The sequence below is a fragment of the Bipolaris victoriae genome (genome assembly GCF_000527765.1).
Source record: "Bipolaris victoriae FI3 unplaced genomic scaffold scaffold_73, whole genome shotgun sequence".
Classification (NCBI taxonomy): Eukaryota; Fungi; Ascomycota; class Dothideomycetes; order Pleosporales; family Pleosporaceae; genus Bipolaris; species Bipolaris victoriae.
This window is the reverse complement of record NW_014575319.1, coordinates 52,996-74,818: the sequence shown is the minus strand read 5'-3', so window position 1 is coordinate 74,818 and position 21,823 is coordinate 52,996. Positions and strand designations below refer to the sequence as shown.

At 54.0% G+C, this 21,823-nt stretch overlaps 8 protein-coding genes across 8 annotated transcripts; 3 read left to right on the top strand and 5 right to left on the bottom strand.

Moving 5' to 3' along the window:
• Positions 1–1,016: 1,016 nt before the first annotated feature.
• On the top strand, positions 1,017–2,249 carry COCVIDRAFT_105662 (hypothetical protein; the record flags this gene model as incomplete). The annotated part of the gene is made up of 2 exons (XM_014698711.1): positions 1,017–1,727; positions 2,007–2,249. 2 exons carry the CDS (start codon positions 1,017–1,019, stop codon positions 2,247–2,249), a joined length of 954 nt encoding a protein of 317 aa, XP_014554197.1.
• Positions 2,250–2,830: 581 nt separating this feature from the next.
• COCVIDRAFT_39865 (hypothetical protein) lies at positions 2,831–4,779 on the bottom strand (the record flags this gene model as incomplete). The annotated part of the gene is made up of 2 exons (XM_014698710.1): positions 2,831–3,958; positions 4,006–4,779. The coding sequence occupies 2 exons, from the start codon at positions 4,777–4,779 to the stop codon at positions 2,831–2,833; spliced, it is 1,902 nt and encodes a 633-aa protein (XP_014554196.1).
• Positions 4,780–5,272: 493 nt separating this feature from the next.
• COCVIDRAFT_105670 (hypothetical protein) lies at positions 5,273–5,662 on the bottom strand (the record flags this gene model as incomplete). The annotated part of the gene is made up of 1 exon (XM_014698709.1): positions 5,273–5,662. One exon carries the CDS (start codon positions 5,660–5,662, stop codon positions 5,273–5,275), a length of 390 nt encoding a protein of 129 aa, XP_014554195.1.
• Positions 5,663–5,754: 92 nt separating this feature from the next.
• COCVIDRAFT_105539 (hypothetical protein) lies at positions 5,755–7,108 on the bottom strand (the record flags this gene model as incomplete). The annotated part of the gene is made up of 2 exons (XM_014698708.1): positions 5,755–6,942; positions 7,001–7,108. 2 exons carry the CDS (start codon positions 7,106–7,108, stop codon positions 5,755–5,757), a joined length of 1,296 nt encoding a protein of 431 aa, XP_014554194.1.
• Positions 7,109–8,463: 1,355 nt separating this feature from the next.
• COCVIDRAFT_18031 (hypothetical protein) lies at positions 8,464–9,519 on the top strand (the record flags this gene model as incomplete). Its single annotated transcript, XM_014698683.1, has 1 exon — positions 8,464–9,519. One exon carries the CDS (start codon positions 8,464–8,466, stop codon positions 9,517–9,519), a length of 1,056 nt encoding a protein of 351 aa, XP_014554169.1.
• Positions 9,520–12,436: 2,917 nt separating this feature from the next.
• Positions 12,437–15,206, top strand: COCVIDRAFT_105683 (hypothetical protein; the record flags this gene model as incomplete). Its single annotated transcript, XM_014698707.1, has 3 exons — positions 12,437–12,462; positions 12,929–14,742; positions 14,791–15,206. The coding sequence occupies 3 exons, from the start codon at positions 12,437–12,439 to the stop codon at positions 15,204–15,206; spliced, it is 2,256 nt and encodes a 751-aa protein (XP_014554193.1).
• A 660-nt stretch (positions 15,207–15,866) lies between these two features.
• COCVIDRAFT_105659 (hypothetical protein) lies at positions 15,867–18,290 on the bottom strand (the record flags this gene model as incomplete). Its single annotated transcript, XM_014698706.1, has 2 exons — positions 15,867–17,735; positions 17,784–18,290. The coding sequence occupies 2 exons, from the start codon at positions 18,288–18,290 to the stop codon at positions 15,867–15,869; spliced, it is 2,376 nt and encodes a 791-aa protein (XP_014554192.1).
• A 1,454-nt stretch (positions 18,291–19,744) lies between these two features.
• Positions 19,745–21,602, bottom strand: COCVIDRAFT_28699 (hypothetical protein; the record flags this gene model as incomplete). Its single annotated transcript, XM_014698705.1, has 4 exons — positions 19,745–20,015; positions 20,063–20,533; positions 20,586–20,903; positions 20,953–21,602. The coding sequence occupies 4 exons, from the start codon at positions 21,600–21,602 to the stop codon at positions 19,745–19,747; spliced, it is 1,710 nt and encodes a 569-aa protein (XP_014554191.1).
• Positions 21,603–21,823: the final 221 nt, after the last annotated feature.

Genomic DNA, 21,823 nt, shown 5'->3' with positions numbered 1-21,823 from the left:
GTCCTTTGATTAACAAAGTGCCGCGAAAAAAGCAAGAGGCAGGTAGGGTTGGTGAAGCTGCTAAAGTCATGGGTTGAGGGGAGTGTATGCAGCGTGGACAGGATTAGGCAAACTATGATGATGGTTTATGCAGGGATGCATCGGACGACGACTAGGCGTCCCCAAGCTATCAAGCCTCCACTACCCAGAAGCCCCGGATGGCGTCAAGGGGCAGTCGGCGACGCTGGCTCGACAGATGACTTTGATAGTAAGCGTGTGACGGAGGCAAGCCCAAAGCTGGGTGTGGGTGGTCTGATTTGTCGTGAAACAGCAGCTGGCCAGACCTCGACCTAGGGATCGACGTGCCAGATATTGTCTGGCTGAAGAAAAGTCGCCGCAGCTCGTGATTGGCAGAGCGGAAGTGCATCTCGATGGGCATATAGCAACAAAAACCTGGCAGCTGGTGTGAATTGCTAAGTGGACGGCAGTGGACGGGAGTGGTGGGCGTGGGATGGTGTGAGCGGGTAGACGCGTCTCCGCCCGTAGTCGGCGTGTAGTACCTGGCGGTTTGCAGCAACAGGGCCGACGTGAGCCTGGGCCTCTGGTTCCTCCACCCACCACCTTGGATGGACTAATCCGTCGTCTTTGCACCACGCTGAAGACACGCGCTCCACAAAGCAAGTCTACTGTGTATACGAACAACACACAAACGTTGCGCGCTCGGTCCAGAATCCCGAGCCGCAAGTGGGTCCTTATCTGTCTTCCCTGCTTGCTGGCTTTGTTCAGGGCGTACGCACTACGCCAACATCTCTCTATACGCTCGGCATTGATGGTAATGCAGCCTCGGTTTGCTTTTTCGGAAACAAATCGCTGCACACACACAAATCCCTGAACCCTGCTCCTTGTGCAGCTCCTCTATCCCCAATTGTGACGTCGACTTCACCTGTATACTACCAATTATGCCGCCTTCACGTCGCCACCGAGGCCAACCTCATCATTCAACCCCCCCTTCAGAGGCAGATGACACAGACAATGACATGGACCTCGGAGGTCGCCAGGATCATGTAACCGACGATGAGGGCGAAGCCGAGGCCGACGACCTAGTAGGCCTGGATGACCAAGACCACGCTGGTCACGAGGAAGACGAGGATGAGGACGAGGATCTTGAAGACGAAGCGCTTGCCTCGCCCTCCCAAGCAACTCCACTCCCCAATCTGGACCCACCACCGCCATATCTTCGTGAAATCAGTACCTTGGCCTCATGGACCGTCTCCTCCTCCAAGCCAGGCTGCTCAATACCCCAGCTCCGGCACGCAAATACAAATCTCTTCTGGCAATCCGACGGCCCTCAACCACACTACCTCAACATCCACTTCTTCAAGCTCGTCCGCATAGTCGGTCTTCGCCTCTACCTTGACTTTGAGCAAGATGAATCCTACACTCCCACACGCATCATCTTCCTCGCCGGCAGCGGCATGAACGACCTCCAAGAATGGGGAGAAATGCGGCTCGAAAGCCCCCGAGGCTGGATCTGGGCTGACTTCTCCGGCGTCGGCGACGTAGACAGCGACGACGACGACGAACACCCCGACCAAGGCGACAACGACGACCATGAAGACGGAGCCAATCCTCCTCTCACCACCGCAAATACCCAACGACACCACCTCCTCACAGACGCCACTACAACCACCACCCCAGCCCCAACCCAAACCCCTCACCGCGACCTCTCCTCCGACTCCGAAAACGCCGTCCCCTTCCCCCCACCGCACCTCCAAACCCCTCTCAACAACCCCCACCACACCCCCCTTCCCACAACCTCCTTCGACCAACCCAACAACAACAACATCTACACCTCCACCCCCTCCCACCTCCCCACCTCAACCCCTTCCCTACACTACCCCCGCGCCCCCTTCACCTCCCTCACCCCCTCCCACCCAACCTCCTCTTTCCCCCGCCGCGCACCCCCGATCCGCCGCCCCCGCGCCCCCAAGATGCCCACCTTGCGCTGCCACCTCCTCCAAATCAAGATTCTAGAAAATCACCAGAATGGAAAGGATACGCATTTACGTGGACTACAGGTTTTCGCGAGGAATGATGAGGATGGTGTTGGTGGTGGTGCGGGAGCGGGGGTCGAGAAGAAGACGGGGAATGGGGTGGTGGTTGTGAGGAGGGATGGTGGTGGGGAGAAGGAGAGGAGGAGGGAGAGGGAGGAGAGGGTCGAACTTGGGGGTGGGGTGGGGGGTATGGGGTATGGGGTTGACATACGATAGGTGTATGTTGTAGTGTAAACTTTTATTACACTCTGGTCTTGTGTTTACATAGTGTAATGATATATCCAAGTAGCACAGAAACAATTGTAAAAAAAAAAGTTAAATCTGGCATTGAGATCGTTTGGAAGAAAAAAAAAAAGACAAAGGCCTAGGCCTATTTCCATTCCATCTCTCACGGACCTTAATTTTTCTCTAAATTACCAAAAAAGCCATCCCTCCACAATTCGCCCCGTCCTGTCCCATCCTGTCCATATCAACCCAGACCTATTTGTTAAACATGTAAAATAAAAAATTGTTGTACGCCATGATTCTCCAAAACGCTTTTTTGCTCCTTCTTCTCCGTTACGCCCTTGCAAAATAATGCCAGGGAGGTTTAAGCCTGAAGAAGAAAAGTCTGGATCTTTCAACCAGGTCTAATACAGCGCTCAAAATTTGGTACTACATGGCGAAAAAAAAACTCCGAGCCCAATGTTGGTAGCAGTAGTGCGGCGTCAACCAAACTTTGGGATCCGCTAAACTCGAGATTACTTCTTCCCCTTTTGGTTGGATGCATTTGCTTGTGACAGCACCTTTTGGTCCATCTAGAACAGCCCATCGCCCTTCTTCAACGTGTTGTTAATGTCCTTTGGCTCGGGCTCAGACTCGGGCTTTGCGACTTCGGCATCCGTTGGGCCGTTTTGATGGTTGCCGTTCATCTTTGACTTCTCAGCCACATCCTCTTCGTTGTCTTCGTATGCCTGGTCGACCTTGTGGCCAGCCTGCTCGGCCTTGGCAACAACCTCCCTCGCAATCTGCTTTGCCTTTTGGGCAGAAGCCTCGCTACCCTCGTCAAGCTCATGTAGCTTCTGGCTGACTCTGCGGCTGACATTGTCCAAGAACTTTTGGTTGGCTGGGCTCATGCTACCTTGCCTCTCGTCCTTGACCTTGCCATTGACTGGTCGCCTTCCACGAACAGCATCCCTAGCAATGTTCACTCCCGAGGAGATGGCATCTTCGGCTGACTTGTCCAGAGAGTCGAGTTCGCGCTCTACCTTGCGGCTAGCATCGCCAGCTGCGTCGGAAATGGTGCGGGGCTTCGAGCGCTTGGTGTTGGGGGACGAGCGGCGGAGGTAGGACTTGAAGAAGAATCGCATAAAGAGGAAGGTGAGAGGGGCGAGGTAAATCAGATTGACGTAGATGGCGAAAGCCTGGCCGGAGGTATCGACACAAGGAACAGTCTGGTACTCGGTGCGGTAGAAGGTCTTCTCGATAGTCTCGTGAGGGTGGAGCAAGTTGTGTACTGCGTTGTGCAGAGGAGTAGGCACCGCAGCGGCCGCATCTTGTAGTGGCTGTTGCTGGCGGACTGGGACGGGGTGTCCAGGGACGGGAATGTTCTCCGCAAGACCCTCGTCACCAGCTGCGCGGTAAATGAGCTTCCTGAGGAAAGCAACGGCAACGCCAGTCACGGTAGGCAAGGCCTCGGCAACAGACTCAGTGGCAGAGGCGACTGCAGAAGAGACTGTAGACGCGACCGCCTCAGGAGTAGCCTTCTGGGCAACCTTCTCAGCAACCTTGTATGCGACCGAGACGGGGACGGTGTAGGAAATGAAGAGGTGAACAGCGGCGAAGGCGGAACCGACGAGGAATTGGGTAATTTGCATTGTAGTGAGGGTCCGCTTGACGACATTGGGGACGCGGTAGCCGAGGGCTGATACGGTGTAGTAGGTGTACTAGAAGGATTAGCAGGCGTCAATCTGAGCAAAGGGTAGATTCTTACCATCATAGCGTGGATTCCAGAGTTGACCAGAGCAAACATCCAGATGGGTGGGGACATAAAGCGCATACCAGCCCACATGGACAGCATGGCACCGGCGTGGTGGTACTTTTGGAGGGTTGTGCTTCGCTTGCCCTTTGCGAGGATAATGGCCGTGTCGAGAACCTCGTAGAACTTGGAGAGGTAGAACCACCAGCCCCAGAAAGCAAGTCCCTCATTCCAAATTCTGCCAAGGTCGGAGCTGTCGGGAAGACCGCTGGCTGCCAGGGCAATGTTTGGGTTGAGGCTGCTCCAAGAGTCGTTGGTGTTGTTGAAGGTGACGGCATCGCCAAGTCCGCGGGGGCCGTGGATCTTGCAGAGGGCGTCAATGGTGCCAACAACGGCGTTGGGCTCGCTGTAGTGAGGGAAGGAGCGCTTGAGGCAGCGGATCATGGCGACGCAGGTAATGGCCGAGTAGACAGCCAGGAAGACGTTGTGGAAGATGACGAACGCGAAGAAGGGTCGGGTTTTGGCGATCCTCCACGGCTTGTTTCCATGCTGGCGGTTGTACCAGTTGACGTAGGTGACGGTGACAAAGTAGACAGAGGCAATGGTCAGCGGGACCTTGTAGGACAAAGCGCCCTGGTAGATGTCCTCAGGAATAGGGAATGGGTTTGCAAACGTCGCCTCGCCGGTCCACGGAGGTGGGATGGGCGAGGGCGCGGCATCGGGAGGGAATTGGAAGACAGCCCTCGACGGCCAGTCGCCGGGGTGCAGAGAAGGACCTGCGCCAGACATGATGGCTCAGTGTATGGATGCTTCAATGGAGAGGTCGCAGGGCGTGGTGGTGGTCTGGCGTGGGTGAAGGGGCCGTGAGGGAAGTTTTCTGCAGTTCGGTAAGGCCCAATTCCGAGCCGTTACGCTAAGCAGCGTCGTCGTCGACAGGCCTCGAGAGGTGGGGATAGCTGTCGTGAGAGCGGGGCCCGGACAACAGAGGAGGGAGAGTGAAACGGTGGCTGTTGTTGGGTTCTTTGTTGTGTTGTTTTTATCACCCCAACACACGCAATGGCCAGTGTCGTTTGCGCAATTGACGGTTCCAGCACACGAATCCGGGGCAGCGAAGACAAAATATACCCAAGGCGAGGCGCACAGATAGACTCGGGGCGACCACGTATCTAGTAAAGGTGCATCGGACCGGAAGCTGGAAAGAGCAGGCAATGGACCTGGACGGGACTCTTGGTTTTGGTGAGGATTTTAGCGGCGACGCAACATTTTTGGGCGAATAACATCGCTATGACGTGCCGAGGCCCCAGTCCCCAGTCCCCCCCCTAGCCACAAGCAACAAAACGCTCAAAGACTTGGCCTTGGGGTTTGTTGCCGCTGCCGTGAGCCTCGCAAGCCTAACGCCTTTGGGAAGTCCAGGGCTTGTTTCTATGTGTGTGTGAATGCATGTACGCCTCTCTTTCATTCGCCCTCTATGCCAGAACCCCATCCGGTCCACAGTGCTGTTCAATTGCCACCAAATCCAGATCTGGTCAACAAAAAAAAAGATTTCAAAAATCTGGGCAGGGATTGTAGCGAACACGTCGAGGGTCCAGAGCCCAAGCCTAATAAAGCTGCGGAACAGAGCCGCTGCGCCGTAACTGGCAAGGTGACTTGAGGGACTGCTACAATCATACATGCGGGGAACATTATTACAACAGCGGGTATATCATATCGACTACATATGTACATACACATCTATCTAAAGACATCCAATTTGTCATTGCGGCTTTAAAACTTGGGCTTGCTGCTCAGCGGGATTGGCGGAGGCTCATTTGAGCTGCCACTACCACTGCCGCCGCTCAAATCCTTCTTCTTTGGCGGTGGTGGGGGAGGGGCCTTCTTCCCCAACCCTCCCTGGCTACTCGCTACCGGCGACTGGACTGCTGGCGCTGGCGGTGGTGGTGATGCGCTTGATGACGCAAGATTGTTAACTTTGGCTGCGATTCCGTACTTTTGGTTGAGCGAATTGGCAGACTTCCACCCAGATGCAACCTGCTCCCCGTGTCGTTGCTGGAAATTGTTCGCTGTCGACGCTGCTCCTTTCAGATCAGAGGCAGACACCTTGGAGGGGTCATTGCGCAAGTTGCTCGCCGTACGCAGCGCGGCTTGCTTGTCCGCCCACGATGTACCCATCGCAGGGGGTTCTGCTGGTGACTTTGGTCCCGATAATCTTGCAAACCTACTTTGCAGCTCGCTCATCTGCGATCCTTGATTGGTGGTAGGTGTTTCCTGTGAACTGACGCTTAGGCCAGAGTTCTGCCGAGGCGGTACTGGTGGTGAGGGCTTTGCACGCGCTGGTACGGGAGGAGACGGGTTCGCCCGAGGCGGCACTGGAGGTGATGCCGTCCGACCAATGCCCAGGCCTGTAACTGCCACACCCGCCTGTCCAAGACGACCTAACGCAGCCTGGTTCATGACCCCTTGTGCCGGTGTCCCTTGCTGTGTGGCCTCATTATATGTCGGTGGAGGAGGTGGCGTAAACTCGTCGGGATTAGAGTTCTGTCGCGGAGGCAGCCGGGGAGGGAGGCTAGGCTTCGGCTTGGGTGGAGGTGCTGGTGACGCTGCTGAAGCAGCACCTGGTCGGAAGGCTGGAGGTTTGGGTAGATGGGCAGTGCTCAATCCGGTCGTGTTGGATCTATATGGTCCTGGAGCCGGCTTGTTGGCTTCTTCTTCTGCTTGTCGCCGCGCCTCTTCCCTCTCCTGTAGTCTCTGTTTGGCCCCTGCAGCGGGAGCAGATGCCAGTCCAGTGGGCGAGCGGGCGCCTGCTGCTGCTGAAGAGCCTGCATTGTAGTCAAGGCGCTTTGGCGGTGGAGCAAACGAGGCTGGGTCTTTCAACGACGATAGAGGCGTAGATTGATGTTCACGGGCAGCTTCAGCGTGGAGATCCTTGCCCTGGGCCTTGCCAACCCAGCCTTTCTACATATCAGAAGCAAGTCAGAATGCATGCCTGTCAGAGAAATGTGCCTTTGCATACCACCTGTCCAATCTTGGAATCGCTTTGCCCCCCTGCACTGCTTCCGCTGTTGGTGCGTTCCTTCTCTGGGTGCCAGCCACCCTTGGCCACACTCTTGAACTTGTCCATGTTGGTGGAGAGTATATGTCGAGTTAGGCGTGGTGAAGGTGTCCGCGGATAGCAGATGGATGCACGTGCGGCCGATGAGATCACCGGCCAAGCGCTGCTCCAGCAACTGTCAGGCTGGGCCGCATCTCCGCATCATCCATGGCGACCCGATGCCACGTAGCAGCCGGACTCGCTTTGTGATGCCAGATAGACACATTCTCGCCTCTGTTATTGTCATTGTTCCAAGTGCATGTACGACATGGCCGGTTGTTTTGATGCGAACATGTGACGCGCATGCCCGACACAAGCAGCAAGGTCATGGGAGAGGAGCGGGAACGGCCGCCGGATATAAGAATCTCCCGCTCCGCATTACGCCTTGACATTGCTGCGGCTCCACCTCTGTGTTGATGGTGGCATCGTTCATTGCCCAAACGGGATATACTTGTAATCACCAAGACAAGAAATGGACCCATTACCACTCACTTACTCCCAGGATCACCCTGATAACACTCCTCGGCCAAGCATGTTCGTCACCAAACGCCCCGCAGAGGGATCTCCGCACGGTGGAGAGTAGGCGTAGCATGTGTAAAGGCTGGTTGTTGGTACACCCGCATTTGCTTATCCCGTGTCGATCAGGACGCTCCCCCTTCCAGCTGAAACAAACAAGCCTATCACACAAGACAAGAGGGGTACATGCGAGCGATGGAGCACAACAACGCACCATGTCCACACAACCCGGAGAATACGGTGTTTGCATCGACTAAGCTTTGTTAGATCGACGACTAGCCTCCTCTCCAAGCCTGAAATACCCAATTCCGAGCCAGTGGGGTTACTTGTCTCCAACACACGCAGGTTGGGGCTATGGCTGGAACGGTCATCGCAGCCTGTGGCCAATAAAGTCGAATACCTACGGTCGGCACACCGGACTTGGGGCTGGTTGGCCTGACGGCCTGCAGCATCGCACATGGCGCCAGATAACAGCAACATGCCTGCGCCTCTTCAGCTTGGGGTCTTGTTATGTGCTCCCCTCCTGCTTCACCTCTCTATTTTAGCCCGTCGATTCTTTGCAGTCAAGTACTCCGAGATTTGTCAATCACTCTGTTCAAGACGTAAACTTCCATAAAAGCTGCCATCTTATCTCGCGTCATCGATTCAAGAAACCAGGTCAGCCCTGGTATTCCTTCTCGGCCCCGCATCTCCTGCTACTGGCCAGGACGCGGACAACCACGACCATAGCACAGCCTCTAAATCGGCTGTACTTGAGTGATCAGGCATCTCACCGCACAGCCGTCGTCTGACTGGTCTTGATACCTGCCACCTACTGCAGTCCATCTGTCTGCCCCAAATCGCCTCGTCAGCAGACCACCTCAGCCGCAATGGCTCCCCAGCAAGACGGTTGGGAAAAAGAAGAACGGGGCCCGCCGCCATGGGTTCCCCAGGACTTTGATGTGACAATTGTCACTACGATAAGTTCATATTCGCAAACGTTCGCGGAAGAAAGTGAGCCTACATCCATGGCTTTTCAGACGCAGTCTCTCGACGACAACGATACTCAGACAAGACGTCGCCCCAGCACACGGCCTGATGGATACCCTTCAACTCTGCCTTGGCCTCCATATGGATACGGAGGCCACACTGCCACGACGAACCCTTGGGAAATGTCTATTTCGAAAACAGCAGTCCTTTCACAAACACCGTATCCCGAGTTGGACTCGACTCTGTTATTGTCAATAACCAATGCTTTTCCAACAACGACTGGAGCACCATCTTCAACCATTGGCTCGTATGGCGGTCGGCCCTCTGGATGGGAGTGGTCTCAAGAGGGTCCCAACAAGGCGCCAGTGTATGCTGCAGCAGCTATAGTGCCCATCATAATCCTTGTGATGATTGGAGCAGTAACTCTAGTGTGTCTGCGTAGGCGCAAGAAGCGCAGGGCAGAAGCTGCTGCGCAGGAAATGAAGTTGGAGCCAGACTCGCCCACGATACGGCCTCATATGGCACCATTACCTGCGCCGGTACCAGCAGTGGCTGTATCACAACATTACACTGCGCCGCCAGCCCATCTCCCGCCCACATCTAGCTGGAATCAACCCCAGCCCATAATCATAGGTCCCATTGTATCCTCTTCCAACGGCGCCTACCTCACCGGCATGGATACCTCGGACATGGTCTCCATCACCTCCAACAACCGCATGTCCGTCGACCCCTTCTCCGACAGCTACAGCCTGTCAGGACCGCCACCGCCCTACCGACCCAGCAGCGTGCCTCCGCCGAGCTTCACGAGCAACTCTCGACACAGCAGTGTTCGTCTCCCTGCTAGCCCTGTGTGCTTGGCGCGCTCGCCGTTTGATGATCCGGAGGACAGCATGTCGTTTATGGAGGATGGGGAGGTTCAGGGTGAGCGGTATGTTAGGGCGTATACTACAAGGTGATGACAAGGGTGGTGTGTGCGTGTGTGTGTGTGTGTTTATGTGTTCCTTTGTGTATATATCTTTATACTGTTCTTTTATTCTGGAGTTTGTCGGGGTTTCTTTATGGAATGAGTTATTGGGGTTGACTTTGCATGTATGGGTAGTTGGCACTGATTTTCTGCATTTTTAGCCAAAATATTCAATGGTTTATTCATATGATCTTATTCAAAATGATGCGGGTATCGTATGTCACCTTTTCAACGCTTCGGATATGGTCGTTTGATGACAATAGTATTTGCTAGAAATCCGATCCAACCAGGAACACACTTTTATCACATTTGCTTTTTATTGCCAAGTCTTACAAGGCAAATTCCCATTGTACCCAACTCGATATATGTTGAGATGAGGTACGTGCACCACTACCTATATTTCCTGTTGAGGAAGTCACGCAACGCACCACTGTATCCGTCTATCACAACCAGTAAACCTACCCAAGAAAACCTGCTCTGCTCTCTGATTCTTCATCCCCCGCCCCACACCACCTTGTCCTTAAACCCCTTTTTCTCTTTCCTAATCGGTAAAAAGGGCCATTTCTTGGGATCTTCCATCTCGATATACTAGTAACACATGATACACAAGTCGGCACGGTTGTCCGCGCAACAAACTAGTATAGAGACCACTCGATCGCGTCAACGGGACAAGGACCAATCGGTTTGCCGGAGCATTGCGGGTTCTCCTGGCTGCTGCTTGGCACTGACGTCAGGTACGGGATGGTGGATGGTGGGCTGGGAGCTGAGCGTGGAAATGTAATGTTTATCGTTGGAAACATGGAGAGGTTTTGTTTTCCGGGTCGATTCGACATATTCTCTCTACCCGCATCGTTCTTGACGGGTGTTCTGAATCGCCCGACTTGCATGCATGGTCACTGGGATCCCGTATCCCAACCACAGCTGGGAACACCGGCACTATACTTGTTGCTAACCAACGAGTCACGCCAACAAGCTGATGAGCATAAGAAAGAGACAGAGCAGCTGAGAGTTCGCGACGGACGGTACCTTGCATGCAAGACGCAGCCGCTAGCATCTAAAAACAGGAGAGGCGATACTGACCAGGTACAGTTTACGTCCGTCCATCCACATCCATCGAGCCCGGGTGATCCATCGTTCCACGGAGGCGAGCTCGATCTTCCCCGTTTCCCACACCCCCCCTCCACACATACGCAGCCTCCGGACAAAAGTTGGAATTTGTGGAGAGGGGTGTGTGCGTGTGTTGGAAATTACACACATGCACATGCAAAAAATGTCAATGACGCTTCCACCACGTATATACCACACGCTTAACTGCAAGCTAATCGGGCGGGAAGAGGCGCTGGGGCCAAATCAGCAAGCGACCATCTCAATCTGGTGATGCGGAGACAGTAAGTAGTAAAAAAAGAGCGCATGCTGTTAGATTAGTAAGGCAATCTGTGGGAGTTTTATTCACCGGTATGTAAGAAGGGAGTTTGTATCGGGGTAAATACTGGGAGAGATTTGCGCATAAAGGATATGACGGCTAGATTCGTCCATGTGCTGCTTGGCGGGGGATTGGGAAATGGCGCGGTGCATATTGCTGACACACTTCACACACGGGGATCCTTTTTTTTCTGGTGCCAGCTGGCGATAGAGAATTAAAACAGAGAGAGAGAGCGGGAGTTTCTTTTCTCTCTCTCTCACTGTTTTTCTTTATCTGGAGAATGATGGACTTTTTGTTTCTGTTTTTGCTTATTTCCGGGGTAGTATATCTTTGATTGGGGAAAAATGGGCAAGCTTGATTTCCTATTCGTAACGTGTGGAAAGGGAGGATCCCAAGGCTAGGGAGGGGGGGGGACCATGACATTGGGGCGCATGAGTGGCTGGCGAAGGAGGGACTCTAGAGTGTAGAAGGCCCGGACTTGGCGCATGGGGGGATGGGCCTTGGTAGGACATAGTATCTAGGGCCTCGAGTCGTCTCGGGCCTTGGTCAGGTTCTATGTTTAACCCATCACCTTGTTGCAGCACGCTATCGTTACGGACAAAAGGGCCATGGTGGAGGACGTCGTCTTCTCTCTCTCTCTCTCTATTTGTGTATGTGTGTGTGTGTGTGTGTGTGTGTGTGTGGTTATATATACAGAGGTAGTACTAGGGCATCCATGTGTATGTATAGTCACGTCTTTTTCCTAGGGCCCGGCCGTTCACCTTATTCGCTGCTAGGCTGGGCGCGGCGTCGGCGATGCAAGACGATTCCTCCACGGGCTCCCTCCCTGCCGTCACCACCCAATGATGCCAGCCTCGCCATGTCGTTATGGACGGCCCATGCGGCTCGGTACCTGAGCTAGACGACTGCTGCTAGGCCTCAGCAGAGACGGCGAGCCCGGCGTCCCTCAGCGCCCGTGTTTGCAAGCGCTGCTGCTGCTCGGTGGGCCACGATCGGGGTACTTTGTCACGATTTCTCCCTTCTTTGCCGAACTATACGTCTTTTGCATTTGCAGCTTCAGACTCTTTGCCCGGCCCCACTGCAGAGCTGCCTAGTACGTGAAGAAACCTTTTCACCGTTTCTTCATCCTCGCCAGAATACTGCGCCGCTTGCTGTCCGTGACCTGTGCCGTCGTCGTCGTCGTCGAGGTATCACCGCTCTGGCACGTCTCTCCTGCAGCCTACTACCCAACACCCACCACACGCCTCTCCTTGAACTACTAGCTCAACCCTTTTTGCTCCAGCCTGCAGATAAAACAGAACAGAACAGACAGACAGACAGACACAAAGACACAACAACCCCCATCTATCCATCTCGGCCACGACACCTGCCGTCTACACCGCTCACCCTTCCACCCAACGCCTCGCTTTCCACCACCCGCCGCCGTCGTCTTATATTGGTCGCTACATGGTCCGTAGGACAGCAACGCTGTGTTACCGGGCTGGCTATGAGTCTGGATCAGCATACATATGCGTACGGCTTCCCTTTTGCCCGATTTCCATCCCCCACGTGCACCCTCTCTCTCCCTCTCAGGCCCTGGGCCCAAGGAAGACATGTGCTACTGTCGGGGCCGGTGCCACAAGCTTCACCGTCACAACCACCCGCCGTCGTCCATGGTTTCTCTGCCTGGCTTAAGCGTCGAATCTGACACAAGTCAGTCCCAATGGGGGTTTGGGGTAGGCAGAGGGGCAGGCAGCACCGCACGGTTGTCATCTGAAGCTTGTTGCCCACCGGCCCTAGGCTCTCTCTCCCCCCGAAACTGTATTCCAGTAAAACTTGCCCAATTCCCTACAAACCAACGTGTTTCTTCTTCTCCTTCTTCCTCGTCTCCTTGCTACTCCCCCATCTGCTCTCCATTGACCGCTTGCCCGTTTTTGTTTTTCTCCGTACATCGGCTCGCACCTGCATGTGCCCCAGGCTAACGTGGGTCACACGCTAGATCGACCGACTGGCCTCTACCAAGTCCATCCTCAACACCAAAGTCGCTGACCTTTCCGGACGCTCCCCTCAAGACCCCAATCACTGATACGGCTCCTCACTCGCACTTCCTCGACGCCTGGGCAACCCCGCTACCCAATGCCCAGCACGCCCCTGTTCAAGCGCCCCTGTTCGCTTTGTCGACGCCCATAGACCGGCCGTCGAGCTCGTACAGCCAGCCCGTCCGCACCCCCGAAGACCCCGAGTTCCATGTCAACCACTTTGCTCCTCAGAACCTGCCTCTGCCGCCAGTCGACGTCTCACGCAGACTGGCGTCGTCGCCTGATCTCGGCCAGCTGAAGAACGCCGCCGCCGCCGGGGCACGAGGGCCACCGCAAGACCATCGTGGGGTATCTCGGCCTGTCACCATGGACTTTTCGCAAATGCAAACACCGCCCCCGACAAGGGATGACTCGTCTAGGCAGAGTCTACAACAGAGTGCTGGGAATGGAGTGGCCACACCGGCTACAGTCATACATAGGACCCCTAGCCAGATGCCGCCCTCGGAAGCCCTCTTCGATCAGACTCCATTTGGCTTTGGCAGTCTGCAGTACACGCCAGACATGATGCAGTTTCCTAGCAACGGGCACATGACAGCGCCACCCATGCCGCAATCACGGCTGTTCTGGGATCCGGCGAATGATGGCATGCACATGGATCTTGATTTACCCATGGGCGTAGATGGATTTGCTCCCACGCCGCAGAGAATGGATCAGGGCATGAACTGGCAAAGCATGCACCATGCCGCTAATATTATGCAGACGCCTGGCTTTCAGAGTTTTCAGGCTTCGCCCGGACCAATGTCGTTTGCAAACTGCCACATGGATCAGGGGCAAATGTCACGGCAGGACTCGTTTGCATCTGCAACTACTGGCGTAGATCCCAGTATGCTCTTTAGTTTTTCTAATCCCGACATGACTGCTTCTTTTGGTGCTATGCCCCAACTATCCAACGTGGACTTGAGCTCAAGACAGCCGTATGAGACGCAGTTGCGAGATGCACAGGCTGAACGGGAGATGGCGAAAAAGGCAAGGGGTCAGCATTCTCGCAGTAATACAAATTCTTCTTCTGGCTCAGCAGACGACGTGAGGCCTGCACTTCATCGGAGTAACACCGATGGTGGTGTAAGAACATCGAGAGCGCCTCTCATGGAACCTTGGACAGCCATGCCAAGTAATGCCTCGAACATACCACGGCGCCCCTCACCTCTCAAGCGTCAAAGCGGCGGTTCGCTCAAGTCTATCCCAGAGATACGACGACCACGGACACGCCTTATCATTGACGAGACGGGTCGCGCTCGTACAGAAACTGTACTTGCTGGGGATGAGGACAAGACTCCAAAGGCTCTACGTCAATCCTCGCAGCAGGACCTCCGGCGGCAGTATCCAGGTCTGTACGAAGCGGATGATAGCGAGTCGGAAGAAGACGAGCCAGGCGCGGTGATTAGTCGTAAAACATCCTTCACCGTACCACAGCCTGAACGTCGAGCACCTAAATATGCACGAGTGGAAAGCGATAGTCATGAACGAAGCAACTCTCTCAAAATGACACGATCTACTTCACGCCCAGGCGTGCCCTCATTCGACAAGCCTTCGCTGGAAAAACTGCGACTTGCAGGCAGATCTGCTAGCGATAATTCCACAAGGCGAGCCGGCATCATGGACCTTCCCCCTTCGACCAAGAATTCCAGAGACAACCAAGATCATATGCCTGATTCTCCTGGCAACGCTCTGGGTGCTCTGAAAAAGGTCGTTGGGGCGCGGCAGCAACGGATTGGTACGGTGGTTGCAAGCTAGTCTCCCCTTGCTTTGCTAACTCCCTCAGAACGTGCCTCTCAGAACACGCTCAAAGCCCACAATCAACGCTGGGCCGCTGCTGCTGCTGCTTCGGCTGAACTTAATAATCCCGGACACCACGGCCACTACGATCCTTACTCCAATTCCTTGAACCGCTCAGTGACGACTACCCCCTCGACGGACCGAAGCAACTTTTCGAGCGAAAGCACGCGGTGTATCTGTAATGGTCTTGTTGACGATGATGATAAACCTATGGTGCAGTGCGAGTCTTGCAATATGTGGCTGCATATCATCTGTGTGGGCTTAGACAAGGGGAGTTTACCACCAGTCTATGTTTGCGTTTTTTGCACGGGGCAGACGCCGCTTGTGAGGGCTGGACGGTCAAGAGGACCGCCTGTCCCGCTTGATTCGCCCCTTACACACAAGTCGGTGTTTAGAGGGTGAGCCCAGCTCGTTCTGAAGCATTACTCAAGCCCGTCTTTTCCACCGACCAAACCCGCACAACGTACACGTTTTTCACGACCACCTCATATATATATACGCGAAGAAAAGAAGAAAATCAACACATCCGATACAATCAACACACCCACGGCTCTCCTCGCGCATCACACCACATTTGTCTGCTGGCTTCCAGACTTGTTTTCACGCGGTAGAACGCTTGGTTCTTCGTTTTTCCCATCGCTCGCGTACCACAACGTTAATCTTTTCATTCACTTTTTGTTTGTCTGTCTGTTTGTTTGCTTGTTTTGTTTTTTGCTCGAAAAAGATGATAACAGTCACGACGTAAATGGATATGAGAATTTTTCTTTTTTTGTGTTTTTTTTTTGTTCTGTTCTGTTCTGTTCTGTTCTGGGGGGGGGGTGAAGGTATGAGGGGAAATGCAGAGGGAAGGGGTTCGATATTTGCATTTACATGGAGAAGAAGGCGTGTGCGAGTCGGGGATCGATAAGGGGTGAGGGGGTTTTGTATATATATATGGATATGCGTGATGGACTGTGGAAGGTTGAAATGATGAATAGGAATCGTGGGTATTGCACGTGGGACTCACGAGCTCGAGAGTATCGTCTTCGATGGATTGATTTGCTGTGTGACCTTGTATTCTATCTACCTTCCCCCCATAAACTCCGGCTTAAACGCCTTCACACCCCCCGCCTTCATCAACTCCCGCAACGCCATGGTAGCATACTGACTACTTCCAAGCTGCAACTTGATCACCACTGCAATCTTATCTTTTTCCTCTTTTTCCTCTCCCTCTTCCTCTACCACCACATCTTTCCGCCCCGTATTCACATCCCCAGCATCCCTCAACACATCCAAATCCGTGCGTACAAATTGCTCCTCCACCCGCACATACCCATGCACTTCGTACCCGACTTCGCGCAGCGGTCGGGCCAGAAACTTGCGGTATCCACCACTTAAACTGACTTCTCGCCACGAGCGCCGCATATTGTGGGGGTCGAGGCCTCCGCCTTGCTCGCTTGCCATGAAGGTTTTGTAGAAGGCGCCGATGGCGTTGGGTGGGTACTCGACGTCAAAGCCCGGTTGGGGGAGGACAATATCGTAGATTGTGTACGCGCCTGATGCTGCTTCCGTCGCGGAAAGGGGGCGTGCGCGCTCAAAGTTTGATTCGGGAGCGAGGGCATTTTCGGTGCCGGCGGGGTTGATTATTGTTTCGCCGTCTTGATCGAGGGTTGTATCGGGTTGTTGCTGTTGTGCGATAGGATTGACTTCTTTGTCGCGGTGCTCGTGGACGAGGACGAGGTCGCCTTCGACGACCTGGGAGCCGTAGGTTGCCCAGCGCTTGCCGGCGACGGTGTTCCAGACGAGGGATTGGTAGGCGTGGACGTACATTAGGCGGAGGGTACGGGGGATGGTCATGAGGGCGCCTTGCCAGTCGGTTTTGCGGTCGTGGCGGCCGGTTTTGCTGTTGCGGGAGCTGAGGTGCTGGATGATGTTGCGTTCGGCAGTGAATTTTCGGGGGAGGAGGTTCAGGGCTTCGCTGCCATTGCTGGTTGTTTTCCATATGTGGAGAGCTTTGGCGCGGTTGCGGTCATCCTGTGAGACTTGGATAGTTGGATCGGTTGAGGTACCATCTGCCGCGGCGAGGGCGACATCGCTGTATGCTAGGAGATCTTCGACTGCGCCCTTAAGGTCGTCTTGAAGCATCTTGCGACCGATGGCGTCGGTGCTGGCGGCGAAGGAGCCGAAGCGCTGGAGGCCGTAGTAGTTGATGAATCCTTTCTCAGAAAAATCGGTGATGGCCTTGCGCACCACATCGTTGGCAAGCTTCTGTCGTTGCTCAAAGTCTAGGCCCTCCTCGCTCTGGAAATGACAGTCTCGTAGTGTGATTGTGAACTCGTTGCCCATCAAGTCGCCCAGCTTGATATCATGATGTGAATGCTGGAAGTCACCAACCGCAGCATTGAACAGCACTTTGTTGAAACTCTGTATACGCTGCGCCGTCTGGCGCTTGACGCACACTCTCTGCACGGTACATGCCCTCCTGTCCTTTGTACCTGCAAAGCCGAAGCCTTTGGCTCCGCAGTTGAGCTTACTGCCGAGAAAGCCTACAACCTCCATCGTGTCCTTGTTCTCTTTGTATAAATTGAAGTGCAGGTATTCACCACCCAGCTCCTCCCAATCCAAACCGCCTCTCCGTCTGCCCTGGTCCTCTCGGTCCCGATTTGCTCCCTTTGCCTTTTTGTTCTTCCGTTCTGCTGGGGGCGTGGCTTTGATGCGAATTGACTGGTCATTCTCCATAGCACTCTCCAGCAAGTTGGGAAATATCCGGCGAAGGCTTTGATGTGCTTTGGTACGCGTATCCTTGTCTGTAATGGGCGGTGATATGACTGGCTTGAAGTCTTTGGCCTTTTTCGATTCCCGCTTTCGTACTTGTTGCACAAGTTTCATAATGTCGTCCGTAGTCTGGCGACCAAATATTGAGTCTAGTATTTCGCGGTCTTCGTCTGTAATCTACACTGCATTAGCATCAATACGCACCTGTATCCTGTGAGTACTCACAGTTTCTCCTGCCTCTTGGCCAGTAGCCTTGACCTGTCCAAGAATTTCTTCGCCATTGGTCTCGGCAGGTACTGCCGCTGGTACAGGCAGCGTAGCCTCTCCAGTTTCCGCATCCTTCATTTCTGTGTCGGTCTTTTCATCTGTTGAGCCCACCTCAACCGGCTTTGCTTCCTCTTTAACATCTGTCGCCTTTGCGCTCTTCTTTGCTTCCACTTCTGTGCTTCTCAGGTGCAGCACCTGCCCGTCGAGTCCAATCTCGTTGACCAAGAAATCGGTATACCTCTGCTTCAACACGCCCGTGAACCCAAGATTATCCGGGCACACATACTCGGTTATTCCAGCGCGCACTTCACGCTCCAGCTCGGCGTCAATTCCTGTGGGCGCAGAGGGAATAGGCTGTACTGTTGCTGCTGGCGCAGAGTTGCTTGCAGAGAACGTAGGAACAGAATCATCGTCAAGTCGCGCACGTTTCGCGGGCCGCGCGGCGTCATCAGGAGAGTTTGGCATGGTTGCGCACAAAAATCGCAACTTGGGAGTGCAGGTTAAAAGTCGCGACTTGCAGTCGAGTTGAGCTTCGAGTTGCGAACTTTCTAGCGGGGAAGTTTTTCGCGAGGACGTGCACGCGGGGGTTACTTTTGGCGAGACAGCATATCGACTTGAACGCGACGGCTTAGCTGAGCATATGTAGCATCTGATCACATTTGTATAGTACAGTTATTAAAAATTTAATTAAGCATAACGAATTCGATGGCTATTTACTCAACAAGACAAATACTACACGAAAAAAATTCAAAGAATTCCATGCATTGCACTGGCAGAAACTTACCCAAGCTGATGGCATCACGTAAAACTGCATACTCGCGCCTTTGCCTGCTCAGCATGACTCGACGTACTTGCACTCTAGACAATATAATATGTCTGCAAAATAGATGCGGTCGATCTCTTGGAAGCATTCAGTATCAGCAGGAAGTATCTTGCATGCTGTTTCATACACTGCAAGCAGAACACATATACATCGCCTAGGATCCTGCCTACCTTTGGCCACTCGAGTGGATACAATCCATTAGCCGTAAAGATATGTGACGATTAGCCTCAAATTGAGTGAAACCATATCATATACTGTCAGCAGACAGCTGAAGAGTAAGAAATCGACATGGTACTATTCCTTGTCGCAGTACATGGAGGCGGTCGGTATCTGTCACAACGTCAGGCATGGCAAAAGCAGCTGAGAGGGTCAAACCGCGCTCAAACTCCGTCACTTTACTACTGTCCACATCATGGCCACGGCAGTGAGCATCCAAAATATCTAAGAGCATGATTATTTGCAGGCAAGTCATCCAGACACAGGAAGGGACAAGCTCGTCCTATGTACTATTAGCAGCCTTGAGTTCCCCACCTCCCAGTCATATCACAATTGCAACGCCGCTGGTGCACGCAGCGGACCGTGAGGAGCCTAGAAGACCATAGTAAGATCTGATCGACGTCAGGTTTCCCCACCTACCAAACAACAAAGACGGCATTTCCACAGCCCCTTTCTGCTATCAAGTAGGCATGCAGCCATCAGTACTCCCCGAGATTGTCGTTTGCAGAAACCACGCCAATCCGTCGTCCACCCAGAACAATATTTGATCCATAGCCGCCCAAGCATCATTCCCTATGTGCCGTACGTCATCAAACCAGGCAAAGTGTCACACCTTGGAGCCCGCCAGTACAGCCTAAAGGCATGTACTCAAAGAAAAGCAAGAAAGGAGGGAAATGACAAGAATCGGTATCCATTCCGCCAACGCCATGCATACGTACCATGCCGATAAGATCGTACCAGAAGCACAGACCATGAGAAAGAGCCGTAGAAGGAGGTAGGAGACAGATGCTGATCGCGTGCTGTACACATGAGTAACCGGGGCACCTGGCAGAGGGTGGATGATCGTGCGCCCCTTTGTAACAGTGTTACGTACCGACCATTAGAACCTGCTGGCAGCAGCACCCCAGAGAGAGTTGTAAATCTTGTCGACAACGTACGAAGCGCGGATGACGCGTCCGTTGAAGCTACGGCCGTTGAGGCCCTGAAGAGCCTTCTCGCCGCCGGACACGGAGTCGAACTTGACAAAAATTTCGCCCTCACTGTTAGTGTCGACAGCAATATGAACGACCTTGCCGTACTTCTTATCACACTCAGACTTGACTTCAATTTCAAGGTCTTTAACCCAGTTATCACCCCAGTTGCGCTGCTCCCTATTGTAGTGTTAGCGACGTCAGCCATGAGACAAGGAGGAACATACTCGTCAGGGTCAAAAGCGTTCTCAATCTTGATGCACTTGGATGCCATGGGCTTATCAACGGCGGGCACGCGTGGCTTGCTAACAACAGGCTGAGCACCCTGTTTCGTAGGCTCGGGGTTATCGCGGCGGGCGAGAGCATCCATGAGCTTACTGCGATCGTAAGTCTTGAAGTTGACTCCAGCAACATCAGTATCGTCAAGAGCAGAAGCACCACTAACGCCACGGTCATCCTTGCTGTGGGTGCGGTCAAAGACACCGCCACTGCCACCTGCGTATGCACCACGGCCACCAGCTCCACTAAAAGCAGAGCCCTGGTAGGACTGAGCTTGCTGGGAGAAGGTGCGGAGCAAGTTAGCAGTTGATTCAGGGGTGAATTTGTCGTTACCGAGACCAACGCGGATCTGGCGACCAGCAAGCTCGAAACCATTCATCTCTGCGAGAGCATTCTTAGCGTGCGAGGGGTCAACAAACCTAACGTCAGGTTAGTCACTATCTGGTACCACAAAGAGTAGTAGTCACTCACTGAACGAAACCGTATCCCTTGGAGCGACCAGGGTTCATCTCATCACGCTGGAGGATGACCTGCTCAAGCTCACCAAAAGGCTCAAAGATCTCCTGGAGATCCTTCTCGGTGACACTAAAGTGAATGTTGCCAACATAGAGACGATGGAAAGGAGCACCGTTAGCCCCAGGCGCGGCGCCACCTTCGGAGGGGCGGGCAGCACGATTCTTCTCGGCTTCGGTAAGCTGGGCGATGATGGGAACACCCTTCAGTTTCTGACCAGTCAGTTCCAGTGCTTGAGGTACAGACTCTTCATCCTTGAACTCAACGTAGCCGACACTGAACATGTTAGTTGTATTCCAAGATGCGTAGTGAATAGAGTGCTTACCCTTTGGAGCGGCCAGTCACTCGATCTTTGACAATCTGAGCCTCGACAACTGGGCCAACTCGCTCAAAGAAGGCGCGCAAGTGGCGGGTCTCGGCACGCTGGGAGATTTGCTGGACGAAGATGGTGCGCTTGTCACGGTCGTCTTCAGTAATTTCGGGCTCGGGCGGAGTGTTGTTACGACGACTGTTGCGACGATCGTCACCGTTGCGGCGGCGCTCGCGGGACCTATCACGGTACCTGTCATCGACGCGGTCACGACGAGGGGAGCGGGTGCGTGGGCGTCCACCTCCACTGTAAAAGTCACCGCGGTCACGACGGGGTCCGCCGCGCCGGTCTCGGGAGCTGCTACGGCGATGCCTATCACGGTCTTCATCTGTGTCAGCGCCTTTGCTCGATCGGGGCCGGCTTCCTTCTCTTCTTCGGTGATCTCTATCGCGGCTACGGTGCCGGTCTCCATTGGACTCACGATAACGGTCACCTCTTCCCCTGCTCCTATCACGTCGGTCGCGTCGATCTGAGTGGCGGTCGCGGTCGTCTCGGCGGATGTCGACCTCGCGCGCCTCGCTGCTAGCGTTGCGCTCACGGTCTTTCATCTCGACCTCGCGCGCCGTCTCCTCAAGGAGGGCATCAACCGCGGCTGATGTAGACATGTTGTGGGTAGTGCCTAGCGCTCGATAAGTGTGGTTGGTCGGAAGTGATGAGCTTGGTCACTGCAAGATGCGATGTTGTTTGAGAGGCGAGCTTTGGCTCAGATAGTGGATTCAATTAGGATAGTGAGTGAGTGAGTGAGCGCGTAAACAACTGTCACCACAGTTGCTGTATGACGTCTTGAATGCTCCGTATAAACTGCACTCGATGAATGCGTGCTTGA